The 22153-nt window shown below is 52.0% G+C and overlaps 2 protein-coding genes across 6 annotated transcripts in view; both read left to right on the forward strand.

Annotated features, from left to right (window-relative positions):
• Positions 1-15897, forward strand: part of HOXB3 (homeobox B3) — a 41455-nt gene extending 25558 nt beyond the window's left edge. For 2 of the 5 annotated variants that reach the window (XM_025361821.1, XM_025361823.1), the window contains 3 exons: positions 9130-9217; positions 12392-12725; positions 13571-15897. In XM_025361821.1, the coding sequence (XP_025217606.1) occupies positions 9130-9217; positions 12392-12725; positions 13571-14421 (1273 nt within the window). In that variant the 3' untranslated portion in view covers positions 14422-15897. Of the gene's footprint in view, positions 1-8196; positions 8299-9129; positions 9218-12118; positions 12726-13570 lie in introns of those variants that run through there. The other 3 variants (XM_025361825.1, XM_025361822.1, XM_025361820.1) reach the window with 3 other exon arrangements.
• Positions 15898-19744: 3847 nt separating this feature from the next.
• On the forward strand, positions 19745-22123 carry HOXB2 (homeobox B2). Its single transcript, XM_025362367.1, has 2 exons — positions 19745-20253; positions 21036-22123. Exons 1-2 carry the CDS (start codon positions 19866-19868, stop codon positions 21716-21718), a joined length of 1071 nt encoding a protein of 356 aa, XP_025218152.1. The 5' UTR covers positions 19745-19865; the 3' UTR covers positions 21719-22123.
• Positions 22124-22153: the final 30 nt, after the last annotated feature.

Below are 22153 nucleotides of genomic sequence, written 5' to 3' on the forward strand. Positions count from 1 at the left end.
CCATTTCGCTGGTGACATTGAAGAGCCGCCCGTGTGCCCGCCTTCCGCCATGGCGCCCCCGGCGCTCCCCACGCCTCGCCGTTCCCCTGTCAGTCGCCGCTCCTCTCGCCTGGCAACTTGGTCCGCTCTCAAATCCCGAGCCCAGCTCGGTGCCAGACGGGCCCGGGTTCCCGCAGCCCCGCGCGGCCCGGGCGGAGTGGGAGCTTCTCAGGAAACCGGCGCCTGCGGCGCCCGGAGTGCCAGATCCGCGCGCTCCTGGGGCCCTGGAGGCTGAACAAAGCCGGGGGCGGGGGCGGGGGCGGGGGCGGGGTGGGGGCGAGCGCATCCGGGCCTCTCCCCCAGCTCGGCGGGACGCTCGGGGGTTGCTGGGGGTTGAGCGACTAGGATGCGGCTGGCTGCGGCGGCGGAGCCCCAGCCGGGGCCGAGGGTCCGGGGCCTGGCAGTCGGCCCCCGCGTGCACCCAGCGCCCGGCTGCCCGCCGCTGCCCGCGCCCTAGCGGAAGACCGCACAGGTAAGTGTGGGGTGCGGAGCCGGGGCGCTCGGGTACTGGCGGGGGTGCAGAGGTGGGTGGCTGAGACGCCCGCCCCCAGGCCTCTCTCCTGGGACAGGCTGGGATCCGACTTGAACATGAAGATGAGAGCAACTTTGAGAGGCAGGGTGGGGGCTTCGAGGGGGTAGAGGGACCTGGGGTGGAGGACGAGTGTGGAGGAATGTGGAGCTGTTTGGGTGGGCGTGTGGACATGATCGTGTTAGGGGATCGGAGAGCTCTCCCGCTCAGGAAGGGTGTTGAGGCCCAGGAGGGTTTTTCAGGGCAGTTGGGAGCTGTGGGTACTGAGGGAAATGTGAGGGGCATCTGCTAGGGGCAGTGGGGTTGGGGAGCGACCACTGGGTCAGCTTCCACAACCCAGCTGCCACCATTGCCCAACCCTTTAGCACCTAGCGGGTTATTTGAAGCCAAAACTACAAGGGATTGCACTGAGGCTGAGTGTCAAGCCCAGAAGATAGCAAAGGGGGTGATTTATGGCTTCAGAGAAGCTGTGTTTACTGCTGCCTGCTCTGGAAACCAAAAACCAAACAGAGCAGAGCCCAGAGAAGCCCCTCTCCTTGGAGTGGGAAGCGATGCCAGCCTGACACACTGGGATTTATTTTCCCAGATGAGGGAGGATAGTGGGAACTGTCCGTTTGCAGGCGCACGGTGTGGTGGGTGTATGCAAAGCAGGCACACGGGTAGGTATGCTTGTGTACTGTGTGAGTGCATCTGCACATTGGGAGCTGTATGTACTCCAGGTGGGGCTTTGCGGATGGGTTTGCGGAATCACTTTGTGAGCTGGGAGACTGGGAGCCAGGATAGAGACCCCATGTTCTCTGGTTCTGGAACTCTGGGATGGGGTAGCTGTAGACACATTGCCCCTTGTCCTCTTCGCGTAGTAGTGCTCTTTCCTGCTTTTTTCTTCCCGCAGCCACATGCAGCAGAGCCCACTTGGCCTGGCCTCCTGGCCCCTGCCCCTCTACCCTTTCCCTGTATGCCTCCTGTGCCTTCTGCCCACCCAACCTCATCTTCACTTTGAATTTTTAACTTTGTGGTGGGAAGCCAAGGAATTAATGAGTATGGTTGGTTCAGGAGGGGAGGTCAAAAGGAGAAAAGGCTTGGTGTGGTAGGGAAGATCAGGGAGATGCGTGGTTTGAGGCTGGACCTTGGCAGCCTTGTGTCCCACCATTACTACTCAAATTCTCCCAAAATCTCTGTTTGGGAGTGGGGAGCAAGTGAATACAAAGACGAACAGAGTAAGGGAGCCACGCAGGATGATGGGGGTGGGGAGAAAAACATTTTGACCCCCAGATAGTAATTTCCGCAGGCCAACTAGTGGCTCTTGCATTTCTGTCCAGACGCCCAACTTTGCCTGGAAATTGTTTTGCATTAAATTTTCTCAGCCGCAGAATTATCTTTCCTCGCCTCCAGCTAAACTTGCATTTTTCCACCAGACACTTGGGCCCCGCACCAATGAAATCTGAGAGGAAGCGGCTGGGCCCTAAGTGGCCGTAATTTAATTGATTTTATCATAAATCATCAACTTGATGAAGAACCCGAGGTTTCAGTGAAGTAAATTGATATTAATGGGAGTTTCTTGAAATGCAAACTCGCTGCATTGTTGGGGCATCTTGAGCTGGGGAGGTAGATTACACATTTCCCAAGAGCAGAGAGCAGAGACCTGGAGCCCAGCACAGCTTTGGGGGTAGGGAAAGCAAGCTTTGAGGTGCAGCTGCTGGCAGACCTATTTCTATGGGGAAGCACACCAGAGCGCGGAACTTTGTCATGAGGGACACAGTCTGGCCCTGTGGACCCTGCTCGCCATCTGGGGGAATGCTGGTCTCCAACTGAGGGGAAGGCAACTGGGGAGGCTGGTAGGTGTATGGGCAGGGAGGGGGTTGGGTGAGAAGGCTCGACTGGTACAATGGGTGCATTGATGCCTGGTTAAAAATTGCCAGGTTGAAACCTTCCTCCTTTAATTAGACAAATTAATTATTTACTGCTTAAGTTGCAGTGTCTAAAAATAGCACTTTTGGTTTGGTAATGAGGGTAGAAAACAACCCACCCTACACACAGAAGAGCAGTAAAACCCAGTGCATGAGCCTCTATGGGGCAAGGGAGGGTCAGGCACCAGGTTGGTGCTCAGTGGTAAGCATTTAAACCCCAAGGGAAATACCACGAATCTGGTCACGATGGTGCCGGTTATTGTCTGAATTCAGTTTATTACTTCTTATTGGCACACACTTTTACATCAGCACATGAAGAATCACTAACATTCAGTCCAAAAAGAGATCTTAGAGATCTTTTAGCTAAACCCCTTCCCTCCATATACATGCCTGTGCTTTACGGAAGGGGACACTGAGGCCCAAGGAGTGCCCTGCCTCATGTCACACAGCCAAGCTGGAACATCTGTAATTCAAGCCTTCCAACTCCCAAGCCTATCCCAAGTATAACTCCAGACAAATCACTTCCTTGCTCTGGGCCTCAGTTTCCTGATCTGTAACAATGGCAAGAGTTGGACTGGACACTTCCTGATTTCTCTCCTGTTCTGAAATTGGGTAGCTCTGTGTGTACCCATCCTCAGCAGGACAGTACATGGGAGGCACTCCCTTGTGTGTCCTGGAGCTCTGTGGGCATCTGGGTATAGAAGTTACTGCATGTTTATTTGCAATATTCAGAGTTTACATATACCCAGAGCAGTGTATGCTTACTCAGTCTGGCTCTAGGAAATCCACTGGAATCTGGACTGTTCCTCCTTTTGAAGGTGCCTTTATTCTCAGCTGAGAAGTAGCCCCGAGGAGAGCGGTGGAACTAGAAGGCAGTGGAGAGGGGCCAGCTAGCTGGGTTGGGTTGAGATTGACATTTGGAGAGGGACTAAGGAAAGAAGGGCTGGACCTTACTGAGCAAGACCCTTTCCCTGCCAGGCACTGGGCTAAGGCTTTCGTTGTGTGTGTGTGTGTGTGTGTGTGTGTGTGTGTGTGTGTGTTTGAGATGGAGTTTTGCTCTTGTTGCCCAGGCTGGAGTGCAATGGTGTGATCTCCACTCACCGCAACCTCCGCCTCCCTGATTCAAGCGATTCTCCTGCCTCAGCCTCCTGAGTAGCTGGGATTACAGGCATGTGCCACGACACCCGGCTAATTTTGTATTTTTAGTAGAGACAGGGTTTCTCCATATTGGTCAGGCTGGTCTCCAACTCCCAACCTCAGGTGATCTGCCCGCCTCGGCCTCCCAACACAGTAGGTTTTTAAGGTGCCCCCTACCCCAGCCCAGGGACTGAACAGTGGTTTCAGAGTTTAGATTCTGTGACAGCAGGTGCCCCCCTTCTCAGGCTCACCCCAACCCTGGGCCTTTGAGCCCTCGCTTCTTGGGAGGAGGCACACACAGGGTGCCACAGCACTCTACTGGGTCTCCTCTAGGGTAGCCAGGACAGAGCCTGCAAGGTGGAAGACCCCCACGCTATACTTGCTTTTATTTTCCAGCTCCTCCCCCAGTTCCAAAGGAGTGGTGGCTTCTCAGTTGCATGGTTGTGAGCAAGGAAGTTTCTTGCAGGATCAGGGATGTGAAGAGGCTAGCAGGGGAGGGGAGGGGAGGTTTCCAGGCTGCCTTGGGAAGTATGGTTTGGAATATGAATTCTGGGGGAGGAGGGAAGGAGATGGGAAGAGATGGGAAACAACCTCATCTTTGGGGCTCTGGAAATCTCAGACACTGGGCAGATAATCCACTTCCTAAAGCCTAGCCCAAAACACTAATTTGAGAGAGAGAAAAAACAAAAGGACTAGCAGGCCCAGACTCTGGCCCTGTCCCATTCTGACTTCGGAGTTTTATATTTGGAGGCAATTCGGAACGCCTTTCGCTGATTGGTCATTAATCCACTGAGTTATTGTCTGCTAAACAGAGGTCACCGGGAGAGAAACATCCAGTCTGTCAGGAGAGGCCCGCTCAGCCTCAGGGACTGGGCCTGTTCCTCTTTTCCTGCTTCTGCCTCCCTTTCCCAGCACCCTCTGCAGCCCCCAAGCTGCCCAGGATTTGCAGCCTCCCTTCCTCTGCCTTCTCTGCTCTGCCCACCTTTGTCTCAACACTTGCTGGGGGTGGGGTTTGCCAGGCTAAGGCTGAGCTTCTAGATGAGGTGGGAGCGCTGATTCAAATTGGGATCTATCATCACCAAGGAGCCCACCTGCCTGAGGCTCCCAACTCGCTGGCAGCAACGCCATCCACTCAGCATGACTCCATGGTCATTGAGTGGACTTCGCAGACCCTTGTGGCTGCCCTTTTTGTCCTACCACCCCTTCACAGGCTCGGCTGGGGAGAGGGCAGTGCCCCCACACATGGGGTGGGGAAAATGTACAGCTTGGATTTTCCTTCATCCACTGCAGCGACCTTTTTCTTCTTTTGATCCCCACTATTGCTGAGCAGGGTCTATGCGGGCCTCCTCTTCTCCCTTCTGGGTGCCCCTTTGTTCCCTCCTGCTCTGGCTTATTGGAGAGCTGGAGATGGGGATCCAAATGCCAAGAGCCTTCTTCATTAGCAATTCCCACTTTACAACCCCCAGCTTTGAAATCTTTATTAATACTTAAGGGAAAATGGAGATTCGGGTGAGTGTGTGAACTTTACACCCCTCTGCTAGGGCTACAAAGTTGGGCAGTGAAGCTGGAAAACAGTGTGGGACCGGGAACTCAGACAGGGCCAGGAAGAAACACATCGCTAAACATCTGAGAACCCAGGCTCCCAGGTCCTAGCTCCCCAGCTAGCCAGTGGGCTAGGCAAATTTTGTGCTGATTGAGTCAGGAGCAGGATCCTTGACTGCCCCAAGTCTGAGATCAGAAATCAGTTTTAAAAGAGCCAACCAGTATGCCCTTATTGAGAGAATTTTTGTTTGCTAGTTGATGCATTTCTGGGGGAAGAGAGAAACAGGCGCGATCCCGTTGAGGTCTATAAGGGCGGGTAGCCCTTGATTGCTCCAGAAGGTTTAAAGTGCTCCCGTTGCCTGATACTGGTTACCCAGTAGGGTGGGGGAGAGAAGTGCCAGAGCGAGTGCTCTGGCTCTGAAGAAACGGAATGGAAGAGGAAAGGATGTCTGTGAAGAAGGGCATTTTCTCTAATCTTTACCCTTATTATTATTTTTTTTACTTCATTAGTTTAGGCTAGTGTCTCTGTCTCTTACTCAATTTTTCTCTTTTTCAATTTCTCTTTCTCCTCCTTTCTCTCTCTCTCTGTCTCTCTCTCTCTGTCTCTCTCTCTCTCTCTCACACACACACACACACACCCCCCACACACACATGGGCACACACACAAAGTTTCCCAGGTTTCCCTCCCAAATCCAAGAAGAAATTGTTCCCTCTTCTGTATTTCCAGTCTGCTCCGAAATCATGGCTTCACTCTCTGGGATGATAAGCCTTTCTCCTGCTTCTCTTTTCCCAGACCCCAAAGTCTCCCCTCAGACTGCTCTGGCCTCCCCCACCCCAAGTTCCTTGCCCAAACTCCTCACTACCAGCCTTTGTCCCCTGAAGTTTGAAAAACCCCTGGCCAGCAGCAACACCTCAGTCCAAACGCGGGCCCTCAGGGGTGCCCGTTCCACCCTCCGTCCTCCAGCCTCCCAGCCCTAATCAGAGGGCAGCCCGCCTGCTGGCCAGAGACCTCTGAGAAAGGAAGAAAAAAGGCAAGACAGAAACTAAACTGGGATCTAACTGCCTCCCAAGCATTCCAAATGGGCGCTGTGCTCCAGAATTAAGAAGCCCCCACTCCATCTCCTACCGCATTTGGGGGTGTATGTCCTCTGAGATTTTCTCCAGGTTCGTTTTCTTGCTTCTCCGTCCTCTTTTTCACTCCCACCCCACTATGCCCCACTGCCTTCTGTAGCCCGAGGGACCACAAAGGGTTGAGGAGGCTTGAGGAAGGGAGGGGTCTGCCGTTGTCTCTGGAACACTCCTCCATCCCCAGCTCAGCTCCGGCCTGCTTCTCCCGCAGCCGGCCCGGGGCTGGCTGGGTGCCTTCTGGACTCTCGTATTATTCCTAGAGGCAAAGCTGCGCAGTCCCAAAAGCGATGAAGTTCTCCTCTTCTCTGTTTTACAATGACCTTCTCTAACCCAATGATAGTAACAGCTAGGACAGTGGAGTTTTGAGGTACATTCTTGGCTTTTTTTAAATTTGGGGGATTGATAGAAAAAAACTCAAAGGTACTGGTTTCTTTAAGCTTCTGGCAACCTCTCTGGCCTGAGTTACCGACCCACCAGGCTCAAAGTTACATGGGGTCTGACCTGTGTATCTCTATCTAGTGTAGAGATATCAGGACAGACATTTTGCAGCCATATACTCAGGCACCCCTAACAGGTCTGTTTGGGGGTCCAGGCTGGCTTGAGCCCCAAGTCTAGGTCTGACTTGGATGTTTTCTTTTCTTGATACTACTAATATACACAGAAAAATACTAATAAACACAGAATAATAGCTACTAATAAACACAGAAAAATAGTTCCCACCCTCCATCCTGAAGTCCCCCAACCCGTGCTTCCCCCCAGCCATCAACTTTCTAGGTAGGAGATGGGGTCCTCAGGACATTACATTCTGAGGCTCTGCAAGTGGTTCCTGTTGCTGGAGGGCAGGAAGGCCACAGGTACCCCCAGTTTATCAGGGTCCCCGGAAACCAGCTGCTCCAAATCACCTGGCCTGACTTAGCCTTGCCCAGAAGAAGTAGGGCCTGGAGGCCAGGGGCCACTCCCTATCTCATCCCAAAGTACAGCCTGTGAGTGGGGAGAGAGAGGGAATGAGGGAAGCTTTGCCAGATACTGCCAGCCTATGCTGGAGGGGACACAATAGCTGGAAGTCAACTCTCACCTTTGTTGTCCCCAGTCCCGTTCCCTCTCCTGGTGCATCCAGATGGGAGAAGGCAAAAGCTAAGTATTCTAACCAGGAAATCACAGGGTAGTGCCTTACACGAAGTTAAGAGAACCAGTTTTCCAAGCTGCCTTTAGAGAAGAGGGTCAGCTTTCTATTTCATCCCCTAGCTCCGAGTCAGCAGTTAGGTAGAGTTGCAAACACTCCTGCTTTGGGAAATGTCCTGGTGCTCTTTTTGTCTTTTCCTTCCTCCAGAATGACTATTCCCCACCCCCTGTCCCAAATCTGCAGACACCTACATTTTTGGCTCCTGTCTTCCTCCTACAGGCCTCCTCCTTGCCTTTTCCTGCCCTGCTCAAACACACCCTAAGAAAACTTTAGCTTTTGTGGCCTTCCTCACTTGTGCCAAGAGTCATAAATCTTGCAGGGCAGAGAGAAACAAACAGGGTTGTTCTGAATAATAATAATAATAACCATCTTCCATCTCTTCTGCCAGTGCATTTAAAATTAAGCCACCCTGCTAGTTCTTCTCAGAAGTACAAATGTCCTTATCACCTCTTAGCTCCTTCTGCCTATCCGGAGGTGAGAATCCTAACAGAAACTTCTCCGTAAAGTTCTTTCAGCCTGTCTACTGCCAGCCAGTCTGGAGCTCAAGCTAAAACACAGAGTTCTCCTTTTGTCACCCTTTTCTCAACCCTCCTCCCCCTGCAAGATGTTCTGGGTTTTTAAAATCATCACTCACCGCTTGTTGTCTGTTCTCAAAAAGAAAAAGGGGGAGGGGTGTTGTTGTTGTTGTTGTTGTTGTTTTAAAAGGTCTGGTCTTTCCCTCTCCCTCGGTTAGTGACTGGGCCTGGAGATTGGGGGGAGATTTGGGAGGAATAGAGAGGGTGTAGTGGAGGGAAGAAGACGGGGCTGGAGACTCAGAAGGAGGGAGCCAGGGTGTGAGGGTTGGAGACCCAGCCACCAGTCCCTGAGGAGTGAAACTACTTTCTAAAAAAGTCCTGGTCTTCCAATTGCGAATGAGTGCAGAGGGGCACCCGGCACCCTCACCCCCCCACCCCGGGCGAGGCCTGTCTTTGACTCAGCCTCCAAATGCTACTTCTCAAATTAGCATAATGGTTCACCAGTGGGGTATGGGGGGAGCTGTGAACTTCACCGCCCTTCCTTGCCTTTGCTCACCTCTTCCTCCCTGTCCCCCCAATCTAGATTTAAATTTTTACCCGTTCTTAAGAAAAAAAAAACAAACCCTCCCTTCTTTCCTTCTCACTCTTTTTTTGGGGAGCGGGGTATTTTAAAATTTCCCCTTTGCCATCAGCACCATCACCTTCCCTCCTTATCAGGCATCTAAGCTTGCTAAAGGGGGAGAGGTGGGGGGGTATGTGAGCTTGTGTGTGAGTGAGTGAGTGTGTGTGTGTGTGTCTGTGTGGTTTTTTTTCCCTGTGCAAAAGCAGAGGCCATTGTTACGGAGAGTAGGGCGTACCAGTCTTATAGGGCAACCACACTGTGGCGGCTTAGCCCTGCTGGAGCCCGGAGCTGGATTCTGGCGAGCTGAGCTGCCCGGCACCTTTCGGTCTTCTATTTTTTTTTCCCGCTCCCCCACCCCCTCCCTCCTGCGCACCCCTGCTCCTAAGCCGAGTGAATTGAAGCGGACGCCGCGCGGCTCCTCTGGCCGGTCTGCCCCTCGGGCTCCCCAGCCGGGGTGGCTTTGCGGGGCGGGGGGGCGGGGGGCGACGCAGCTTTAAACAGTGGGCTTTTTTTCCTTTGCCTTCAAGGAGGGGAGATTTCTCGCCTGCCGCTCGCGCTGGGGCTCGATGTGAATATATATTATGTCTGCCTGTTCTCCCCTCGTCGGTGGCTAAGGTAAGCTGGACTGAAATAGGCTATCAGTTTGTGAATGGCGGAGAGTATGTCTCAATGATTTATGGCCCATATGACTCCAATCTCGGTTCAAGAAGAGTTCACAAGCTTTAAGCTTCCTTCCACGCAGCGACTCTCTCTCTCTCTCTCCCTCCCTCCCTCCCTCCCTCTCTCTCCCTCTCTCTCTCTCTCTCCCTCTCTCCCCTCTCTCTTCCTGCTTCTCTCCTCTTTTCTCCTCTCTTTTCTTTCAGCAGCCAGATCCAGGGCTGAATTTTCTCCCCGGCTGCTAAGAAAGTCTCAACCTTTCTCTCTCTTCCTTTCTTGTTATTTTATTTTTCTTCCTCCCATTAATTTTTTTAAGTCCTGGAAGATGGCCTATCCCCTCTCTCGGGGCTTCCCCAGCTATTGTTAGTCTCCTGGCAGTCCCTGGGGTGTGCTTGGCAAGGTGGGGTTCTTGGGGGGGGCTCATCTCCCTTCTCCAGCGAGACCCTGGGGGGAAGCCGGCAGCCACCGTCTCCCTCCCTCCCTCCCTCCCTCCCGAGGAGCCATATGGAACCAGAATTTTTCCAACATGGAGGCAAGGGAAATAGATCTGTTTGGCTTGGTAGAGCTGTTCCCCACCCCCTCTTGTTCTGGATCCCAGATCTCGGGTCCCCTCGGCACCTTTCCCTCTTCCCACTGTCCCGTCCGCCAGGCCTCGGCGCCCTCCAACCCGGAGCCCTGCTGAGCCAAGTCCCGAAGCGGAGTTTGTAAGGCGCTTTTTAATTCGGTTACCTCCGGCTCCCAAACTTGCTGCCGCCCGCGGGGCTCGGCCCTCGGCCGGCTGGTGTGCTGGGAACCTGTCTCCGATAACCGTTTTGGTGTCCTGATCGCTTGCTCTTCTTCCCCTCCTTGGGCCATCATAGGTGGCTGGTAGGTCGTCGCCAGCCGCCGCGGCAGCAGCGACCGGCCGAGGCAGCCTGGCAGCAGCAGCCAGGGACTACCCGGGTGCACAAACCTTCCCAGCCCTGTCTGCACCACCGGCGGAGTCTCCATTCTTTCCTATCGCGTCTCTGGCTCCTTCGCTTTCCACAGTGGCCTCCGTCTGGCGATGGTTTGGGGTTTATTGCAAGGGGAGCGACAGGAATTTCGGCCCCAGGCGTCTAGTTAAATTATTGTTTTATTATTATTACTATCATCATCATCATCATCATCATTATTATTACTGTAACAATCATTTAGACTAAATAAAGCCAGGGCCCAGCCAGCCAACCCCCTCCTACGTTTTTATTTCATTCTCTTCTCTATTAATAACAACCACAACTAATGCCTGTTAATTAATTCCCCCTTCAGCCAGGGCTGCTCGGAAGCTAATTTTGGTTAAATCAGCAGAGGCTAATGGTAATAATAATAAAGGGATTGGGTCAGCCTGGTCAATTGAACTCTGGTTCTCCCTTGAAGGACCTGCTGCTTTGCAGACCCATGTGTATTTCCAGAAACCAATCGGAACTCAGGGTTACACTGATTCCTTTTTGAGTATAAATCTGTGCCATGAAGAAGGGGATTTATGTGAGGGAGGGACTTTCTTCACCTGCACTTCTTTTATTTTGTTTTCCTATGTTTAGTTTTATTTGGAGTTGACCAGCTAGGCTGAATGAGATAAAGTTTTCCAAACACACATGGCAGTATGGAGGTTTTATGAAAAGTGGTGGTGAAGAGTTGGGAGAGAGAGAGGAAAAAAAAATGTAGTCAGAAGTTTCAGAACAAATACACAAAATCCTATGTTAGTTTGAATCTTTATTTTTCTGGCACACTTTTAAAAGGCTGTATTAAAATAGTTATTATTATTATTATTATTAGCCTCAGGGAACCTCAGTCAACAGGAATACCTCTGTTTCTAACCCAGAGAATAATATTGTTAAAATTGCTTTGTTGATTATTTTTCTCGGGAATAACTTTCTCTTTTGGAAAGCACTTTCCCTGTCTCAGTAGAAAAGTCTAGCAGTTGTAACTTCTTGTTTCTTATTTTCTTTGGGGAAAATCAAAGAAAACAGACTGTGAAGGAAAGGGTGGGAAAAATTAAGTCTCATGGAAAAAAAAAAAGAGAGGTCCAGGGAGAGACCTGGGCCAAATGGTCACAGCACCAACTGGCATGGCCCAGGAAATTGAAACAATCCTGCTCCATTTGGGGGCCCCACAGGGCCATTGGCTGCCCAATCCCAGGTTTGGCTGAGCAAAGACAGGAGCCGGAGGTGGTGGTACCTGCAGCAGAGCCATGGACAGATGAGTCTCAGTTCAGCTGACTCTTGAGGTTAAAAATCCTCAGGAGGTATCTAGGTCAGGCTGTTGTTGTCTTCCTGGTGGGGGAGTGGTGGGAAGTGGAGAGGACACCTCACAAGAGACGCTTCTCTGACGAACTTGCTTCTCCTGCATGTCTTTTCAGAAGATCCTTTGGTTTCCCTTCAGGCTAGACTTTGCTTGGGCAAGAGACCTAAACCGACTTGGAAGGAGGCAAAGGCTGGAAGCACAGAAGCCTCTGGGCTCAGAGGAGGGTGTTGATGATGCTTTTATTTTGGAGTCTCCTAGGGTCCCCTCCCTTGAGCCATCCTATCCCAGAGTTGGGGAGGAGAGAGAGGGAGAGAGGAACTAGGGGAGGTGAGGGGTTAGTGCACAGGCAGGAGAGAAGCAATGGCCTTTGCCATAGATTCTACATCTAGGCAGTCTTGAAAGGCATATAGTATTTATTTGTTTATTTTTTTAGTGGAAATGAAAACTGGTGGGCTTTTTTTCCTCGGCATCTGCTTTGGAGATGTTGGGGAGGGGAGAAGAAAAAACCCTATTGATGTCAGTTCCCTTTTCAGTTCCTAAGATGGATTCGAGCCCCAGTCCTCTTCTCCGCCTTGTGTCTCTTCTCTCGCCCCGCAGGTCAGCCGCTTGGAACAGACCCCGGAGGAGGGGGGCAGAGAGGGGAGGAGGTTGGGGGGGGGTCCGGCGTGTCACGTGACCCCCAGGGTTGCCAATGTCCGGTCCTGAGGGTATCAGGCCTTTCCAAGTTGCCACCCACTGCCCAGGCCTCACCCAGCGATGCAGAAAGCCACCTACTACGACAACGCTGCGGCTGCTCTCTTCGGAGGGTATTCCTCGTACCCTGGCAGCAATGGCTTCGGCTTCGACGGCCCCCCCCAACCCCCATTTCAGGCCGCTACGCACCTGGAGGGCGACTACCAGCGCTCAGCATGCTCGCTGCAGTCCCTGGGCAACGGTGCCCCACATGCCAAGAGCAAGGAGCTCAACGGCAGCTGCATGAGGCCGTGTCTGGCCCCGGAGCCCCTGCCCGCCCCGCCCGGCTCACCCCCGCCCAGTGCCGCACCTACCAGTGCCACTAGCAACAGCAGTAATGGGGGCGGGCCCAGCAAAAGTGGTCCCCCAAAGTGCGGTCCCGGCACCAACTCCACCCTCACCAAACAGATATTCCCCTGGATGAAAGAGTCGAGGCAAACGTCCAAGCTGAAAAACAGCTCCCCCGGCACAGGTACCAGTTCTCTGCCTTCCTTGTCCTCAGCTTTTGTCCGAGCCAGGAATGTCACTGTTATTCTAGCATCCAGCCCCTAGGCGCCCAAGAGACTGCCTGGGAACAATATTAGGTGGCTGGCGGGTACATTTTTGATACCCCCACCCCCTAATGACCCTTTACCCCGCCAACACCCTCCTCCCTCTAGCCGCCCTCCACCAGAGCTTCTGAAAGCTCCAGAAGGCCAGGTCCATGGCCTCAAAGCCCTTCCCAAGGCCACAGAGCCAAGACGAGGCGCTGCCAGGAGGATGCAGAGTCGTCAAGGATTGATTATTATTAAGTATGATTACTGTGGGTATTAATCACAATCGCTCGGACGGCCCAGGGTCCCGGCCTCCAGGCACGGCAGCCTCTTCGTGCGACACTTCTTGCCCACGAGTGTCCAGATTACCCCGAGGGTTCTCCTCAGTCTCCCATCCTGTCCTCAGGACGGGGTGGGCAGGGAGGGGAAATGTCTTCCCTGACCTGGAATTGGGGATAGAGGGGAGAAAGCACGCACGCGAAAATCCAGCCCTAAATAAATGGCCATGCGGCTCTGTCTGCGTGACATGATCAAATTTTCATAAGCTGGGGCAGCGAAAGGAGAACAGGTCTCTTAATAAATGCCACTATTATAGAGTGTCCGCTAATGCGACGGGCGGTGGGGTGGGGGAGTGAGGAGGAGGCGGGGACGCGAAGGGGAGGGCGGCGGGGGCTCCGAGTCCAGGCCTGGATTTATTAAGAAACGATGCATTCAATTTCGGCGTGTTCAGTAATTATCTTTTATTTCATTTTCTCCCCTTCCCACCCCTCCCCCTCGAATCCAGCAGAGGGCTGTGGTGGTGGCGGCGGCGGCGGTGGCGGCGGCGGCGGCGGCAGTGGTGGCAGCGGGGGCGGTGGCGGCGGCGGGGGAGGGGACAAGAGCCCCCCGGGGTCGGCGGCGTCCAAGCGGGCGCGGACGGCATACACGAGCGCGCAGCTGGTGGAGCTGGAGAAGGAGTTCCATTTTAACCGCTACCTGTGCCGGCCTCGCCGTGTGGAGATGGCCAACCTGCTGAACCTCAGCGAGCGGCAGATCAAGATCTGGTTCCAGAACCGGCGCATGAAGTACAAGAAGGACCAGAAGGCCAAGGGACTGGCCTCGTCGTCAGGGGGCCCATCTCCAGCCGGCAGTCCCCCGCAGCCCATGCAGTCCACGGCCGGCTTCATGAACGCCTTACACTCCATGACCCCCAGCTACGAGAGCCCGTCCCCACCCGCCTTCAGTAAAGCCCACCAGAATGCCTACGCGCTGCCCTCCAACTACCAGCCCCCTCTCAAAAGCTGCGGCGCCCCGCAGAAGTACCCTCCGACCCCGGCGCCCGAGTATGAGCCGCACGTCCTCCAAGCCAACGGGGGCGCCTACGGGACGCCCACCATGCAGGGCAGTCCGGTGTATGTGGGCGGGGGCGGCTACGCGGATCCGCTGCCGCCCCCTGCCGGCCCCTCCCTCTATGGCCTCAACCACCTTTCCCATCATCCTTCCGGGAACCTGGACTACAACGGGGCGCCCCCTATGGCGCCCAGCCAGCACCACGGACCCTGCGACCCCCACCCCACCTACACAGACCTCTCCTCTCACCACGCGCCTCCTCCTCAGGGTAGAATCCAAGAAGCGCCCAAATTAACACACCTGTGATGGGAAAAGGCGGACGAGGGTTAGGAGATGGGGAAGAAGAGGGAGACTGTGGAGCTCTGGGGGGCAGTTTGGAGGTCTGAAAAAGGGACCAGAGAGGTGGTAGCTAGACTTCCTGGTCAAAACGGGCCTGGAGCTCCTTCCCCTCCCCCTGGCCTGAGAGATTGCTTTTTAAGTCCACCTCTTGTTCCATCTGCCTGCCAACCCAACGGAAAGGAATCCACAGCAGATTGGAGATGACCCCGTCAACCCCAGGGCTCCAGCACTACCAAGTTGGAATTCCACGCCCTGGAGTGGGGTAGAGGAAGACGAGATAGGATGAGGCAGAGAAGCACATTTTACAAACCAGACGAGATGGCTAGGCCATCACCAACCAACGGACTTACCTTACATTTTTGTAGGTAATTCCCCCCAAATCTTGATTTTTTTCAGTTATCCTTTAAAAAACAAGAAAACACATTTCAAACCCAAAGGGCACAAAGCACGTTCCCTTCCAACTTTCCCAAAACCTCAAATTTGTTCCCATTTATTTGAAGTTTATTGAGGTATCTACCCCCTCCATTTCTGGCCCCAGGTTTTTCTGCTCTAGGACATTGATATCTATACATCCCACCCCCATCAATTACAGTTTTTAGAGGGCTCAGGGATGGTGAGAGATCCAGAAAGAGCTGCCTATATTATAAATTATATATTTTTTTCTTTTAAGGAAAAGTGTGTAGGCTAGGGCAGGCAGGTTGTTAGGACTGAAGGTTTGCCCATTCTGCTGCCTCCATCTCAGCTCCAGCTCCATCCCCCTCTCTCCACAGAAAGCAGTTGGTGACACGAGGTTCTATACTTTTCTTCTGTTGCTCTCTTGACTTAACGTGAAAACAGGGTATATTTGAACAAACTGTCTGTCCCAGGCAGGGGCTGGGCAGGGCCTGCGTGCCTTGCTCAGCCTCCTGACAGGACACTTTTGTTGCACTTAGAGTTTACATTTTAATGGATGTAAAAACAACTGTGAGAGATGTCTGGGCCTGCAGAAGTCCAGCATTGCTCAAAGAAGCGTGTGTTCTAGTGAACATTTTCATATATATTTATTGGTTAATAGCCTGTTAAAATATTTTCTTTTTTGTATTATTTATCCCCCTACATTATGTATTTATATGAGGGAAAAAAAGGAAAAAATTGTACTTTTTTAGTATTTACTTGTTACAAAGGACATTGTGTTTCCTGTCATGTAAAACCAGCTATTTTAGTTACTATTGTACTCTAGAAAAGAGCTGTAGATTTATGTTAAACTCGTACTTATGAGCAATTGTAATTAGTTCTAAAAGGCATGAACTCAGCTCCTGATTGTCACTGTATAGTCCTGAATTTGTAGAACTAGAGTTAATTCCCTCTTGGAACTTTCTTTGTTCTTCAGTAGTTACTTTTTTCCTTACCTAAAAGGGTTGTCTGTCAAACAATTCTTGAATAAACTTTGTGTTATCAATTTTATCTTGTCCTGGTGGTCCAATTTAGATAGCAGAGCAAGGCTGTTGACTGCCAAATTTCCCCCAAGGGAAGAAGGACAAGGACATTGAAGACCCCTGGCCTTTTTGTCCACTGCCCAGGTTCCGGTCTCCCCCTTGATATGTCTTAAGTTTAAATACCATTTTCTCACTCATAAGAGCCTGTAACATTTTGCCAACTTCTTTAGCTGTGGTTTAAGTGACAAGTTGGGAGAAGTAAGGGGGACTCTTGGGTGCTGTCTGTAGGTTTTCTGTTTGGCCTCTATGCCTCTAGGTTTTTCATTCATTGACCTTTCGTGTGTTAGTGCCTTTGGCCACAACCTCCATGCACCACCCCCCACCCCTTCCCACTACCAACAAGAAAATCTGGCAGATTACGGTTTCTTCCACGAAACCTAAACTTCTTCGCAATCCTCTTCCGGAGCTACAAAGAAGATGTCACATGACCCGAAGCCCAACCACCATTGGGTCTAAAATGAAAACAAAGAAAAATGATTAATCTAAAAAAAAAAAAATCTGAGGCCTAGACTTCTCAGGTCAAACTTTAAAACTAAGTAAAATTAAATCACTAAATAAAACTCGAGGTGGAGGGAGGGGAAGCACGTTTGATTTCCCCTGCCAGAGAAAGGGGAGAGGAGGGTGGGAGAAACTATTGGATCTAAGCATAAATAAGACGGTCCCCAGGCTAAAGTGCGGCTCTGTTTCCACCATCCTTGGGAAAACTTCATTTCTTAGTCGTGGTTCCATAAAAGTTTTATCACATTGGAGTGAGAATAGAGAGGGTCTGTCAAAGATGAAATGTCACCGCCGAGTCGCTGGAGCCGATAAGAGCGAGAAGACAGGGCGGCTGAAATATGGAGCTAATTCGTTGAAAGAGAAGCGATGGCTGCTTGCTGAAGAGCTGCATAATTCTAATTGTAAGCGATGTGCCTGCATTGCTTAATTAGGAGCATATATTTGGTGGTAGTCATGGTGGGGGAGTGAGAATCGTTCCAGGCCCTGCCTTAAAGCGAGGGCTGATTTTCATTTTTATGTTGCATCCTGGCAGTCCAAGGTTAGTAATTATAGTCTTTATGCAACAATAAATAACAATAAAAAAGCAACCTGAATTCTACACCCTCCCCCTTCCCCACCACCAAGTAGGATTTTAACTGGGCTCGGCTCATCCAAGCAGCAAGCAATTTAGCATTGGGTCAGGCTATAATTTAAAGGCATAAGAGCGTGCAAAGTTTGATTGGGATCAAATAACGCTCAAGGGTTTTTCTTTCTTTCTCTTTCTCTCTTCTTCCCTGAATAACATTTTCTGAATGATATAACTAGATGAAGCACCATGTTTGATTCTGGGGGTGGGTTGGGTTGCTTATTTATCTAGCAGGAAAGAGGCCAAGAAAGAGAATTTAGCTTAAGTTTGAAAAACAGAGCTTTGGCTCGGAGCTGGAATTGCAAACAAGAAAAATAAGAACCAACTTGGCTTGGTGTTCCCTATCCTTCTCTTTGGAAGATTCCAGGCGCTCAGCTAAAGCAGCCAAAGACGAGGGTAAAATATCCTTGCTGTAAAATTCACAGCAGGACAGGGGGGCGGGGGAGAGATGTCTCTGAGAAGGAGGGTTCTCTTGGCCCCTTTTAACACCCAAGTTTTCCGCTGTTTGCTAATCTGGCCATAAAATCTGTCAGTAAGGGTTAGAGAGAGCTGTATTTCCTGCAGGGACAGTCTCTGCCCGAGTTGCCCAAGATAAGCTCTGGATCCTTCAGCCAGCTGGAGAAGCTGTTGCTAAACTTTCAGAGGTGTTCAAGGGGATGGCCAGAGGGAGAATCCACTCTCAGGCCTCCCTGCATGACTTCCAGACGCTGCTTACTATTTGGATTCTTCTATGCCCCATCCACACCTCTAAACGGCAATAATTGTTTTATTTGGAGCCGAGTTGCACACTACTGTTGCTGGCCACTTTGCCCAGGTCAGAGTAGCTCTCTCTGTTCTCAGCCCTCCAGAGCATGCCTCCCCGGTCCCTGCAGCCCCCACCTCCAACTCCCCTTTCTTCATCCTCCGCTCCCCCACCCTCATGCTTCTACTCAGACTTCTCTGCTCTTCTTTTTAAATACTCACCACCACCCACGCAGATGTTACATTGACAGAAAGTTTCTAGTTCCAGCTCCGGGCTCAGTTGCCATTTCTCTGCTAACCAGCCTTCTCCTGGCTGGGCTGCAGAGAGAGAGAGGAGGGGGAGGGGAGGCCAGAGCCGTGGGAGTTCTCCAGGCAAACTTTCCACCCAACTTAGCGCTTTCCCTCTGTCCCCATTTCCCATCTGTTTCCCAGCTCTCCCAGAATCACCTTTCTCTTTTGCACCCCCACCCCCACCCCCACCCCCAGGCCTTTTTAAGAGATGTGAAATTTTGGCTGTTCCCTCTGCTTTCCCAAAGAGCCAAATTCTTTGATGCAATCGGAGGGAGCTGTCAGGGGGCTAAGATTGATCGCCTCATCTCCTCTCCGTCCCTCTGACCCACTTATTTAAAAATCTTCCCCCAGATCGACTTTTCATTTTCTGCTTTGAGGCCTAGTTTCCCACCAATTGCTTGGGGCTTAGAGTCTTGTGCCCTCTTTCTATAGTAAATTACAACACTCTGAACTTCAGACTATCTTGGTCTCCTCAAAATAAAATAAATTTTAAAAGCATTTCCCCTCAGGAGCCAGAAATGGAATATCATCTCAGTGGTCATTATTTCCACCCGCACCATTTTCAGGGAATTCTTCCTTGTCAGGGATTTTTTTTTTTTTTAAACTAGCACAATGGCAAAAATGGGAGGGAAAGTCTCTTTGTCCTAGGGGAAAAGCTCCCCACCACATTCATGCACACACATACGCTGATCTGAACTTTGAGAGTGCTCTAAGTTAAATCAGTGGCTACCTGAGTTCTTGTTCATGTCCCTGGATATGGATACAGATATGAGCTTGAGGCTTGAGTGGGTACATACATATCTTAGACTCTGCTTGTTTTCGGGGGGAGGGAGGTGTCACAGAGAAGCATGGATGCCTGAAAGTGAGGAAAGCAGGGGGACATAAGGGGAAGAGGCAGTGCTGCAAACACTGGGCAGAGATGAGAACCCAGGCCACACAGCGATGGAGGCCAGAGGCCCAAAAATGCCCCTCATGCTCCATCTCACTCTTATGTGTCCGCCTGGGAGTTCCTGTCCATTTCCCAAGATTTAACTGTTGCTTTTGGAGGGTTAACATGGGGATAGTGGTGCTGATGATTATAAATCTCTTTCTTATTTGCACCTTAACACTGACCTTTTTCAAAGAGTGGAAGCCTCTTTCGACTCCCTCTTCCTCCAACGCAGGGATCCTCACTCATCTTTTCTTGGGGAAGGGGAGAAGGGAAGAGGATGCTGCTGGCCACGTAAGCCACGAAAGGAAAGCCTTAATTTACTCTATTAAAACATTTGGAAAAGAGGAAGGTTTCTCCCTTAGAGTCTCTTCTTTTCCAAGCTTCTGAAACCTTCTAACCTCCGAAAGGGATGAGGAAGTGGTTTCTCTAGGTTTTCTGGAGAAAGGGAGGCACTGGGGAGAGAGCGTGTGAAGCACTGGTGTAGGAATGGGGGCTCATGGTGTCCAGGTCATGGTCCTCTGGTGTTTTTGAATCAATTAAAGCAAATAATGCTCTCTGTTTTCCACCAGGCCCAGACGAGCGATTGGCGGAGGCCGGTCCCGTGACCACGAATTCCCTGTAATTTCGCCGGAGTCCTGGGTTTAATAGCGAGAGTCCCCATACGCTTGTATTTATCAGCAATATACAAATATAAAGGCCCAAAATTAAAAAAAAAAAAAGAGAGACCGAAATCTCCCCCTCCCAAAATCGCTCCATTACATAAATCTGGGGGGGGGCAGGAGGGGGGGTCCCTTCCGATCCTCCCTCCTGACGCCCCCCCCAGCAGCCCCCTCCCCCACCATTGAAAGCCATGAATTTTGAATTTGAGAGGGAGATTGGGTTTATAAACAGCCAGCCATCGCTCGCCGAGTGTCTGACTTCCTTCCCCGCTGTCTTGGAGACATTTCAAACTTCATCAATCAAGGAGTCGACATTAATTCCTCCTCCTCCTCCTTTCGAGCAAACCTTCCCCAGCCTCCAGCCCGGTGCCTCCACCCTTCAGAGACCCAGGAGCCAAAAGCCAGCCGAAGATGGGCCTGCTCTGCCGCCGCCACCGCCGCCGCTCCCCGCTGCCCCCCCGGCCCCCGAGTTCCCTTGGATGAAAGAGAAGAAATCCGCCAAGAAACCCAGCCAATCCGCCACGTCTCCTTCCCCGGCCGCCTCCGCTGTCCCGGCCTCCGGGGTCGGATCGCCTGCAGGTCGGTAAGCGTGGTGGGGGTGGGGTGAGGGGCACCCTACAAGAGGGGGAGAAAAAGCAGTGGAAGGAGGTTAAAAAAAAAAAGGTGGCAAGCCTGTTGGGGTTCCTTACCCCGTCCATTCCCGGGATGGGGAAGAAGAATATCCCACTGGGGGACAGGCCTGGCCGCTGCCAGCGTCTTTTTTTTTTTTTTTTTTTCCCCTCTCTCTCTGTCTCTCCCTACAGCTGATTTTGAAAGCTGGTTGGGGAAACACCTTTTTTCTGCTAGAAGAAAATGATTTGATTGAGGTTTTCATCCGTATCTGTGTAGGGGAATGAATATGTTGTTGCTGGGATAGACTCTAGAAGCAGAAAAAGATTCGGTCCTTTCTGCCCCAACTCTAGGAGAAGAGGAAGAATTCAGAGTTAGGGAGGAAGAGGGGTGAAGAACAATCTTTATGACCCTCGCTCCGGTTGAGTTGGAAAGTTCCGAATTGAGGGGTCCACTGGGAGGGCTTGGGAGGGGGGATCTGAGGTTTCGGCGTCGAAGGGAGCGGCTCTCCGCCCCCTGCGTGGCCCGTGGGCGGCTCTGAATGCTTTGCCGTGACCTGGGCCGGGGCTGTCGACTAGGGAGGGAGAGAAGAAAACCCAAAAGCAGTGAAAGCGAGCCGCTGTGGGGTGGGGGCGGGGGTGGGGTGGCGAGGAAGGGGAGAGGTGATACTGATTTTGGCGGATGGGTTAGTCCGAACTAAGGTTGGGCTGAGTACACTGCCCGCTTTGACGCCCAGCTTGTTTTCCCTGCAGATGGCCTGGGACTGCCGGAGGCTGGTGGCGGCGGGGCGCGCAGGCTGCGCACGGCTTACACCAACACGCAGCTGCTGGAACTGGAGAAGGAATTCCACTTTAATAAGTACCTGTGCCGGCCACGCCGCGTCGAGATCGCAGCCTTGCTGGATCTCACCGAAAGGCAGGTCAAAGTCTGGTTCCAGAACCGGCGCATGAAGCACAAGCGGCAGACGCAGCACCGAGAGCCGCCGGATGGGGAGCCTGCCTGCCCGGGCGCCCTGGAGGACACCGGCGACCCTGTCAAGGAGCCGGCGGTCAGCCCGGGCGGCCCCTCCGCCTCGCGGGCGGCGTGGGAAGCCTGCTCTCACCCGCCGGAGGTGGTGCCGGGGTCCTTAAGCGCCGCGGACCCCCGGCCTTTAGCCGGTGGCTTAGAGGGCGCGGGCGCGCCGAGCCCTGGCTGCGCGCTGCGCGGGGCGGGCGGGCCAGAGCCGGGACCATTGCCAGAAGATGTCTTCCCGGAGCGCCAGGATTCGCCTTTCCTTCCCGACCTTAACTTCTTCGCGGCCGACTCCTGTCTCCAGCTATCCGGAGGCCTCTCCCCTAGCCTGCAGGGTTCTCTCGACAGCCCCGTCCCCTTTTCCGAGGAAGAGCTGGACTTCTTCACCAGCACGCTCTGTGCCATCGACCTGCAGTTTCCCTAACCCGTTTCCTCCTCCCGGTCCTTTCCACCCCCGCGCTCCTTGGTCATCTACTGGAAAAATCGAGCCTCTCCCACCCCCAGTCGCATAGACTTATGTGTTTTGCTAAAATTCAGGTATTACTGAATTAGCGTTTAATCCACTCCCTTTTTTCTTCTAAAATATTGGGCACTCGGGCATCTTTTAAAATTCACACAGAAAAATTCCGTTTGGTAGACTCCTTCCAGTGAAATCTCAGGAATAATTAAACTCTAAGGGGACTTTCTTAAAAATAACTAGAGGGACTTATTTTCCTCTTTTTTATGTTTTAGACTGTAGATTATTTATTAAAATTCTTTAATAATAGGAAAAGGGGAAAGTATTTATTGTACATTATTTTCATAGATTAAATAAATGTCTTTATAATACGAAAACGAGTGTTTGTGTTGGGACTTAACC

Source organism: Theropithecus gelada, chromosome 16 (genome assembly GCF_003255815.1).
Source record: "Theropithecus gelada isolate Dixy chromosome 16, Tgel_1.0, whole genome shotgun sequence".
Lineage (NCBI taxonomy): Eukaryota > Metazoa > Chordata > Mammalia > Primates > Cercopithecidae > Theropithecus > Theropithecus gelada.